We start from the raw sequence: 10,694 nt of genomic DNA, 5'->3' as shown, positions 1-10,694 counted from the left end.
AAAAGCAATGAAATTCAGGTCTTCCCTCATTCAACAGTAAATGGGATTTAAAAAAAATATATATATTGACACTGTATAAATACATGGATAAAGCTGGGTTTCAAGACAGGTCTGATGATCTGATGGTTTTGCAATTCAGGTGAAGTTCCTTCTAGTGCCTCTAAGTTACTGGACTATTTTCGGGCAAAGCTGCTATTTTGCTTGTGTAAAAAGGTGTGGTGCAAACTTGTGCTCGTATTTGTTGTAAGAATCCAAAATGAAGACATTTTGGTTTTCCAGATGTTCCAATTGGAGTGACAGTCCATTTGCAGAATGCCTGAGCCGTGTCCTTGGAAGGCTCTCAGGGACAGGATTCACAGCTGATCCTTCTTGCCAGGATTATCTCTATGGCCTCTGTGGTTTTTGCTCTATTTATTTTTTTTTCTTTTTTCTTTTTTTTTTTTTTTTTTTTTTTTTTTTTTTTTTTTTTTTTTTTTTTTTTTTACAAAAAAAACCCTTTAAATAAAGTTTTATTTTCCAATATACATTAAACAATTTTCATGCAAAGCAGCAGTCGTGGAGACATCCAGACTTTCCAGGTTCCTTCTTTCCTCGTACACTTGAAAAAATGATCCACCTTGCTTGGACCTGGATTGAGATGTTTCATCTTCTTCCCTTCCTGCCCTTTCAAACTGGATCCTGTATGATTTTTGAACACAGCCAGTCCTTGAGCCAGGCTCTGCTCTCTCCAGAAGAGCCTTGGGGGTGTGTCCAGTGCCTTCCTTGCTTGTTCTCCCTCCAAATTCCCGAGAGTCCGTGCGATCCTCTGCCCTTTGCTGCCCGTGACCTTCCTTCAGCTTTCGAAGGACATGGCCCCGATGAGTTGCTCTACTTTGTAAGCCAAGCGCTGCCTCCGAGCCTGCTCATCCTGCTCCAGAGCTCCGATGAGCTGGGGGAGAGAACAGGAAAAGGGGGAAAAAAATGAATCAGAGAGAGAAATCAGCGTGAGAGAGGGGGTGGGAGAGGTGGGTGGGCAGCGAGATGTGAGCAACTCCAAGTGGAGAGCTGTGAAATCCCAATAAACAGCAAAGCAACTTGGCTGTCGTTGGTTAGTTGGACCCCCTCCATACCCACCCAACAAAACCCACTCTGGTGCCTTGGACTCCACATTTCTTGTCTCGTTTAGCAGGAAAGTGATGAGATTTTTCAACCCTAATGGGAAAATAGCCGTGGCGTTGTACCACAAATGGCTACATGCAGTTCAATGACAAAACCCTTCCGTTTCACGGACATAATTACAAAATCGGTTCTTCTTGCAGCGAAATGAAGGGGTGGAACAGATGGCGAGAACTTGGTTTCAAGTGATGCATTCATTAAAGGAGCTCAGGCTGCCAGGAAGCCTTTGCAAACAGGAGCCTCCGCCACTACAACAGGGATTTGGACCGTGCTGCTCCCAAAGGACACCCAGGTTTCTGGGGAGCTTGGATGGGTCATGAATATTTTCCACAGCACTGGGTGCATGCCAGAGCTGAGGTATCCAGGTGCTCCCACAATATTTTAGCTCTCAGTCCTCCTGGGGAGGATACTACAAGTGTGGCCAATCCCAAACCCCTCTGTGCATGAAGAGAACAGCGGGGCAGGAGCGGCGCCAGCTACGGCCGGGCTGCATCCAGGGAAGGGAGGGCAAGAAGCTCTGGGAGGCAGCAGGGGGGTCCCGACACAACCCAGCACTGCATCTGCTCTCCCACACACCTGCCATGGGGCCCTATCACCCTGGGGACACCATGGCACAGGGGACACTGTTGCCTAGAGGACACCATCACTCCAGGGGACACCATCACTCCAGGGGACACCATTACAGTCCAGAGCACGCCATCACTCCAGGGGACACCATCACTCCGGGGGACACCACCATGGCCCAGAGAACACCAACACTCTAGAGGACACCATTGCCCAGGGGACACCATCAAGGTCCAGAGCACACCATCGCTCCAGGGGACACCACCATGGCCCAGGGAATGCCATTGCCCAGGGGATACCACCACTCCAGGGGACACCACCATGGCCCAGGGAATGCCATTGCCCAGGGGACACCATCAAGGTCCAGAGCACACAATCGCTCCAGGGTACACCACCACGGCCCAGGGAACACCGTGGGGATGCCATCACTCCAGGGGACACCATGGCCCAGGGGACACTGCTGCCCACACCCACCTCCTCGCTGTACTTGCTGACGTAGGAGTAGATCTCGTTGAGCGCGCTCAGCATGTTGAACTCCACGGCGTGCAGGCGCGACTGCTCGGCGAGGTAGGCGTTCATGTCCTGGTCGCTGATGGCCGGGAGCTTGGCGATGTCCGCGTAATACCTGCAGGAATGAGGGGTCAGGGAAAAATGAGAAACAGGAACGCCCCAAATATCCCTGTTCCCCCTGGGGTTTAAGCTAAGCTCTGCAGGGATAAGAACATCTTTTTGCTTTGCGTTTACATCCAGCAAAACGGCATTCTGGGCTGTAATGAGCTGAAAACAGGAGCAGCGGTGCTTGGCAGGGCTGAGAACCACCCTGGAGCATCACTGCTGGTCCTTGTGCTTCCCTTCCACTCAGGATGGTCTGTCCTGAGATCCGTGGGGTTTCAGAGCACCCTGCACCCACACTGCCACGTGCTGCCCTCACCTCTCCACCCAGCTCTTGTAGCTGGGGATGTCCTTGGCGTACAGCAGCTTGTTGGAGGGGGAGTCCTTGCCCAGGCGGTGCTCCGAGGTGGAGCAGGAATCCATGAAGGTCTGAGCCACCACGGACAGGCAGGCGTCCGTGATGCTGCCCTTGTGGATGTCGAACACGAACTGCGGGTTTTTGATCACGTTCACCCAGAAGCGGAGGGGAAGGCTGGGAGGCAAAGTGAGAATTGAAACGAAATGAGAAGACAAAGGCGAGGAAAGGGCTCGTGCAGCGGATGGTGTTCCCAGGCAGAACAAAAATGGTGGGAAGAATAAGAGGAGAATTTAAACAGGAGCAGGGTCAAGGCCATCAAGCACCAGTTAGCCCAGTGCTGCCCAGATGGGCTGCTGGTGGATCCTGCCATGCCCAGGAGCTGCTCCAGGCTCAGATCCCACACGGAGCAGTGGAGGAGATGAGGGGCAGGGCAGAGCTGGGCAGTTTGGGGGTACTGGGGGAGCATCTGCAGGAGGAGCCCATCAGGAGGAGCTCACCAGAGCAGGGTGCAGTGTGGGGTGAGCAGGGGCAGCCCTGGCACTAATCAGCTCTGCCCGGCCGTGCTCTGGCACCCACGAGCTGGCAGCAGGAACCACAGGCTTTGTCCCCAAATCCCGGGGCCTTTGCAATCAAAGGGGAATTATTATTCCTTTTTTTCTTTGGCTGTATAGCAGGATCAAAAAAGCAGCTGCTGCTTTCTATTACCTTTCAAGTCGCAGCTCTCTCTGTCTCTCCAGCTCGCTGAAGGCTGCAGCCTTAACTCTTGCAGTGCTGCAGGAGAGCAGCTCAGCCCCAGCCACCCCAGCTCCCTAATCCAAACTTCCATTTGCTTCAACCTGCTCCAGGGGCAGCCTTCTCCCACATCCCCATAAAAATTCCCTTTCTGGAAATGCTGCAGCTCAGCTGAGATGGGGAGAAGGAAGGTCCAGGCCTGGTGGGGGCTGTTGGCTCTGGCAGACCAAACTCTGTGGTCATTGCTTTCTTTTTTTCACATAATTTCTTGTGATTCTATAGTTTCTATCCCAATAACTCCTTCTTCTAAGGCTTTAAATGAATTGTTTTGAGCTTCCCACTGCCTTAGCAGGGAAGCAGTTTTTGCAGCCATGATGATTAGAGGCCTTTTAAACCATGAGGGACTCAGGGGAAAATACAAGGTCTTCAGGGAACAACCATTTGTTGTGCTTTTTTATTCCTTTCTTGCAGAGGTAAATTTCCAACCCACAGAGGTTTTAATCCTAAAATAGCAGCAGAGGCAGAGATGTGAGCGCTCCCACTGTTTGGAGAGGCTGGACCTGGCTGCAGCCCATGCCTTAGGCATGCAGAACTGGCTCCTTCTCCCTGTGCCACCTCCTGCTGATGCCCAAATGCTCCAGGTGCTTCCCAAAGGGATGGGAAAGGTGCAGCCACGGGCTGAGCTCCCCCTCCCAGCCAGGGCTGGCATTTGTGGCACAGCAGGGCTGTGCAGGCAGCACGGGGCAGGCACTGGAGCCTTGCTTCCCCCTCTTCCCAAAGTCCAGATGTGCAGATCTACAGCCTGAGGGCAGTGCCCATCTCCCACCCTGGGCAGAGAGACAGCCAGGCTATCTCCCTTCCCTTCCAAATCAGGACATTTCAGGATTTTAGCATCATCTGAACACTGGCAGCCCACCAAGGCTCAAACCCCAGCTTTGCGTCCCTCTTTGGCGCTCGGCTGCTCCCACCCTTTCCCAAAACCATCCCCCAGCTCTTTTTTTTTGCCCAGAATCACCCGGGTCTGCCTCCCTGCCCCCGTTACCAGTTGCTCTTCCAGGTGTGGCGGACGTCGGTGTCGTGGATGCCGTGCTTGTCCGCCTGCTCGTCCAGGAAGTCGAACATGTACTTGATGGCGAGGGGCAGGGCGCTGCCGCGGTGCACCGTGCTGAACAGCGTCTCAAACAGGTCGTCCACGAACTTCTGCAGCGTGCCCTGATGGCAGGATGGCAAATCAGACAGATTCTGGATTTTTATTTACTTATTTTTTTATTTTTAGCGGGATTTTATTCAGGGGTTTGTTCGCCTTTTCTCAGGGTGGGGGGAATTGAAGTTTCTCTTGAAAAGGTTCTGCTTCACCAAGGGTTTCGGAATTTCTGGCTTAAGTCAACAAAGAGGAGATTCCCAGAGCCAGAAGATACAAAGGGGATAAATGAACATCGACAAACATCGCCCCCAGTGTGATCAGAGACACCTGGTCAGGGAAATGATTGCTAAGAGAACCAAAGCATGAGGACCAAGTTAGCATTGAAAGGATCAATAACCAATAGGAGATCAAGTAGTAAGAACTGTGTAATTTAGAAGCAGTGAATGTGAATTTTCTTGGAGGTTTTATGTATAAGTATGTGAAAAACGGGGTAAAAACCCATGTGTGATGGAATGATTTTCACTGCACACCCCAGGCATGTGTGGATGAAATAATTTCTATTGCCCATCCTGGCCAGAATAAAGTAAACCTAATTCTCCAATATTGAAAAGATGTTGTTGGAGAGTTTCTGTTTTTCCTGCAGTTTTGGTGACAGAAGCAGCAATCCAGGGGTGAGGGGAGGGACAGGCACTCCCCTGGCCAAGCAGTGGTGGCACGAAGGGACACCAGATGTTACCAGCTCCAAAAAGTGCCACCACAGATCCCATGGGAATAACCAAGGTCGGGCTCTTTCAAAAAGCTCCAGCCTGCAGTTACTCACTCATTTACTTTTTATTTCTAACCTGAAATAATTTTTTTTGTTTTGCTTTCCAGAGCACAGCTGTGTTATCCACACTGATGAGCATGTGGGGAAAGGCAGGAAAATCATGTCTGGTCGAGGAAATGGGTAGATATTTCCAGGCACTGCTTCATTCACCAATTTGTGAATTGGTGAACAGTTCTAACACTGTGCAAAAAAAAAATGGAGAATTGCAGCAATTGCCTTGAGTGTGAGGAAATCTGGGCTGTGCTGTAGCTGCTCCAGGACTCTCCCAATCCCAGGAAAACCCAGCCAGGCTGGGAGCTGAGCACCACCAGCACCCCTCGCTGAGCCTCACCGCGCGCTCCCCAGGTGAATCCAGCTCAGTTACCTTTGTAGCCAGGAGCCTGGTCAGGTAGATCTCAGAGACCATCTTGCTGCCCCTGTCCCCTTCCTTCTGGTCGCCGTGGTCGTGGTTCTTGACCAGGTGCCAGACCTTGACGCCGCTCTCCAGGTCGGGGGTGATCATGGGCGCGCGCGAGCGGAGGCTGTCGGGGCTGCCCGTGTAGCGGAACGTGGAGTCTGAGCCAGGGAGAGAGGCTGGTCACACCTTCTGCACCTCCCTCAGTGCCCTCACCAGGGCTGATCATGCTCAAATTGTTGGCACTGGGTTTTTTGTTGGTCTTTTTTTTGGTTTTTTTTTTGGTGGGGAAATGAAACGGAAAACCGCCGTGGTTTTGTTTTGCACGCGTTCTCGTTCTGCGCTGTCGAAATTTGGGGTTTGTCAAAAATCTGTGTTGGTCTCCGTTCAACAAAAAAACTGAGGTTTTCTTTCCCTCCCATATATGGCCTTTCCTGCCCCATTCGCATCCTTTCCTGATGTGAACTCCTCATATAAATCCACACAAAAATCCTCCCTGAGTCACAGCTCACACACAACCCCAGCACCGACTCCTGAAGAAGCACAGCCCTGATTTCAGGATTTTGTAAATAATGAGGAGCTGCCCAGCACAAAGGGCAGGAGAAGCTGCTGAGCTTGTCCTTGAGGCTTTCAGGAGAGCAGTGAGGATTCAAGCTGAGCCTGAGGCCAGTCCTGCAGCCTGTGCCATCCCTGGGCTGAGCAGGTCCAGCCTCACACAGTCCCTGCAGGGAAAAGGGAGCTCAAAGGGCACCAGACAGCTTTCCCTGAATTGCTCAGAAACTATGGGGAGATGTGGCACATTTATTTATATATTTAACTTCCCAAAGAATGTCTCTCCCTGGATCCTCAGCATCTCCAGGACGAGACACGAGGCTGAGGAGCCCAAACGTGCCCTGCTGGATTTTTCCTCCTGCTACATTTCTTTGTTCTCTGGGAATCTCGTGCATTTTCTCAAGTTTAGCCTTCAATTCACTGCTCACCCTCCTCGTCAGGAGTGCGGATCGATTGTAAATCAACTGAGGGAAATACTCAAGTCATTACCAAAGTAGCTGGATTTTCATCCCTGATTAAGGCTTAGATAAATGAGTGCTCCAACTGATATAATTAAGGAGACAGACAGGGGGACAGCTCAGGAAGCATGCAGTAATTCTATTTTTAAACATATCTCTGTACTGATATATGACAGGGGAAGTAAATAAGTATCTAATTTAAATTCTGCCGGCACAATTAGAAATATTAATCTTAACATGAGCAATGATGGCTCATATTGGTGCTTTGCAAAAGCTTTTCCAGCTGACAGAGATCAATGAGCACTGAGGGCTCAGGCTGTGAGACCCAGCCTTGCTTTTTCCATCACCTGCACTATGGGATGTGTGGGCCTACACCTGGCAGGGAGAAATGCCTTTTCTCCTGGTTTTCACCTCAAGACTCCCCTGGTTTTGCCTCCTCAGAACACTTGCTCGAGCTAAAAACCAACATTATTTTGGGAGCTATAAACAAGAGGAGGAGATGGGTTTGTCAGGAGACTTTTTGCTGGTAAAACGCTCTGTGAAATGAACGATAATGAAAGATCAGCACTCGAGAGATTTTGCCACTGCTGCCTTTTATGGAAGTCTATTATTACAATTATTGTGGATTTAGTGCTCCGAGCGTGCACCTGGCACCTTGCAGGCTCATTTTCTCAGGCTGCAGCATCTTCAGGGACCCTCTGGAATGTGCTGAGCCCTTCTATTATGCAAATCAGGAATTCCCAGGTGTGCACATCCCGGCACTCTGTGCTAAGATTGCCCTTCCCCATTTGTGACCCATTAGCTCAGAGCTCAGGATCCTGCACTCGGGGAGGAAACAGGGGCAGGATCAGATAAGTCAGGTTTATCTATGGTGCCTCCCTGCTCAGGGGCAGAGGGCTCAGAGATGCTCTCCTGCATCACCCATCCCCTCTGAGCCCTTGGAACCTCTCCCAAGCCCCACGTTCCCAAAGGCTGCTCCCGTTCTTGCCGTTTCCTTTTCCCTCCTCTCACCTTTCCTGGTCCTTTTGCTGTTCTCACAGCTGGGAAAGCCTTTGCAATCCAAACCAGCAGCCAAGGACGTTTTTCTGTCTGGATTTACATTTCTTTTGGGTGGTTCTTTGGGGGGAGCTGCTGCTTTTTCCCCACCTACACCCAGGTATCTGTCCATCCCACCCCATTTCTTACCATATCTGCTGATGGATGTCCGTGAGATGCTGGCAGAGGCAGGAATGTTGTAGGAGGAGGTTTGCTTGGGAACCAGAGCCACCACGGAGCGGTCTGACACCTGGGGGAGGCAAAGCAGGACGAGCTCAGGGGCATTCCCTGCCCACCCTGTGATCCCAGGCTGCTGATCCAGCAAATCCTGGGAAGGGCAGCCCAGGACACACTCCCTGAGCCCTGTGCTGGGTCAGGCTACAGCAGCAGCCTGAAGGAAACGAGGGATAAATCAAAAGATGTGGCGAAGATGCTTTTGGTCGTTCTGATTTAAGATTATGCCTTCCCCAATAAAAATGAGAATCTCAAGAATTGTTGTGATCCAATTAAAGTAACAATGCAGAGGGAATAAAAGGGCTGTAATAACGTTATGGGCCATAAAACATTCCTATTAAACCATTTTTTATTTTAGCAATTTTTACGAACTTTAAAAGTTTGATTTACAGCGGAGCAAGTCATAAAGCCATCTTTCAGGGTATTTAATTGTTATCCCTTTACTGCTCCAGAGAAGGAATTAAACACTGGGAAGTCAAACTATAAATGAACATTAGCACTAACAAGGTTTTGTTACAGCAGATTTTAGTAGCCATGTTTAATTTTATCCTCCCTATAAATCTGGTAGTCACTGGAAGTTTTCTAACTTGTTCCCCTTAATTAAGGAGCTGCAGGTTTCCAGGGAAGGGGCCTGAGTAGCTTTTAATTTTGAACTTGTGACCTGTGGTGCAGCACAGTGAGGGAGCAGAGAGTCACCACGTCTTGCCAGGGCCCAGCAGATACTTTTTAGAGGCTCGGCACAAAAGAAATGCCTCTTCCTGCTGCAGGAATTGCTTTTTGGGGCTAAACCCTGCGTTATCTGCCAGGAGTCTGGTGCAGCACTGACCCCAGGAATGGAGGTTTTTGCTCCCCCAGCAGCTCCAGAGGTCTGTACCCTATCTGCAGCACCAAGGTGAGCTGCACACAATGACCTGTGCTGCCTCCAAGGCTTTGGGCTCCATCCAGATGAAAGGTTTCATGGAAATCCGAGTTGTTATTATTGCTGGTGATAGTGGAAATAACAGTTACTTGTGTTTCACGGCACAAAAGTGAGATTTTTCTAAGCAAAACACTGCAAACACCTCCATAATTTCCTTTGCTGCTCCTGCCTCACTTCATCCAATTTATTAAGTCAGTGGAAGGAGTGATCAGTGCTGATATTATTTTCTCAGGCTGTTATTAGCTGCCACTTCAGCTCCATCTCACCAGGGAGAAACCCGAGCCCAGGGTGCTCTCGATCCATTTCCACCAGGGCTGTGCTTAACTGGGAGAGAGGCACTAAAAACTCCACACACACAGGCACACAAAAGAGCCCTCTCACTCAGTAAATTTTGGGTGGAATGGCTGCTGTCAGCTCAGCCCCAGCAGCTGCAGAGCAGCCTCAGGTGGAGCAGGCGTTCGCTCCCGCAGCACCCCCGGGACGCGCTCCGAGCTGCCTGGCTGCTTTACAACTTTATAAATATTCTGATTATTCTACAAGCTGGAAACACGGGGCACAAAACACCTTAAAGACAGGGAAAAGAAAACCTGGGAGGGGGAGAAGGGAGCCCAGGCCCTGGAGCTGTGTCTGCGTGGGGCAGCGAGGGCGCGACGACGATTCCAGCTCCGCACCCACACCACCCTAAGCCTCATTTTCCACCCAAACCTTCCCTTTCTCCTCCTGATTTTTCATTTAAAGCAGTTTCCTGGTCTCCTGGCCTCTCCAGACTGGCAGGGGTTGACAGGTATTCATGCTCTGCTGCCTCTGAGTTAACCCTGCGTGAGCCGCTGTAAATCATTCGATATTAAATTCAGTGTTTCATTTTTCCTGAGTGAAACCACACGGGGTAAGACTCTCCCATGGAGTTTAATAGCCACGAAAGCAAAAGGATATGACACAAATGTAATACAATTCCCTGCCATGTCTAACAGCTCCGGAGAATTTAACAAAGAATTACACTTATTTAAGCTACACATCTATTTTTATAAATGAAGAAATAAGCAGGAGGTGCACAGCTCTCTCTACAATTTCATGAAGTGGTTCAAAACTATTAGAAAGGTGAACATTTCTCTTTAATTCCAATTTGGGTTTTGAATGTGAAGGCTTCCCATGAAAAATGCATTTGATCAGTCATTGTATTTTTGTGATTCTAATGCAGAAAACAAAAGCAACAAAATGCAGCATCCAGGTGTGGAGCTGGGAAAGCCTTGGGGTTAAATAACCCCCCTGGGGGCACGGCGAGGAGGAGGAGGGTGCCTTGGAGCCCTGGAGCTGCAGGAATGGGGCTGTGGGGAATGGATCCTGGGAATCAGGAGCAGGGAATTGAGCACCACGAGGGTCCTGCAGCCTCCCAGGGGCAGCACCTGCCCAGGGGACACACCTGGAACGTGGGCTGAGCAGCCCCCAGCAGCACCTGCAAACCCAGGGACCTCCCTGCCTTCAGAGCAGGATAAAGACAAAACAGCTCTGAATGAAAAACGGGCAGGGCTTTGCAAAGCTGCTTTCACTTCTTTCCCAGAAATCTAGAAATCATCTTTACTGATCCTCTGGAAATCCACGTTTATTTTAATGGTTTGAACCACACCTGGCTCATGTGTCACACTGCTGTTAAACGGTGAGAGCACGTGGAGCTCCAGTGACTTTATACCCTCCTAAAGCTGGGTATCAGAGG

At 50.2% G+C, this 10,694-nt stretch overlaps 1 protein-coding gene across 3 annotated transcripts in view; it reads right to left on the bottom strand.

Annotated features, from left to right (window-relative positions):
• Nucleotides 1–465: 465 nt before the first annotated feature.
• Nucleotides 466–10,694, bottom strand: part of PLXNA2 (plexin A2) — a 132,754-nt gene continuing 122,525 nt past the window's right edge. For 2 of the 3 annotated variants that reach the window (XM_041427135.1, XM_041427137.1), the window contains exons 27-32: nt 7,981–8,080; nt 5,756–5,946; nt 4,464–4,633; nt 2,651–2,863; nt 2,194–2,344; nt 466–928 (exon numbers count right to left, since the gene is read on the bottom strand). In XM_041427135.1, coding sequence (XP_041283069.1) covers nt 833–928; nt 2,194–2,344; nt 2,651–2,863; nt 4,464–4,633; nt 5,756–5,946; nt 7,981–8,080 — 921 coding nt within the window. In that variant the 3' untranslated portion in view covers nt 466–832. Of the gene's footprint in view, nt 929–2,193; nt 2,345–2,650; nt 2,864–4,463; nt 4,634–5,755; nt 5,947–7,980; nt 8,081–10,694 lie in introns of those variants that run through there. The other variant, XR_005954309.1, reaches the window with a different exon arrangement.

Source organism: Onychostruthus taczanowskii, unplaced genomic scaffold (genome assembly GCF_017590055.1).
Source record: "Onychostruthus taczanowskii isolate IOZ18803 unplaced genomic scaffold, ASM1759005v1 scaffold97, whole genome shotgun sequence".
NCBI classification, from domain to species: Eukaryota; Metazoa; Chordata; class Aves; order Passeriformes; family Passeridae; genus Onychostruthus; species Onychostruthus taczanowskii.
Note: the sequence above shows the minus strand (reverse complement) of the source record. Positions and strands in the feature narration are given on the sequence as shown.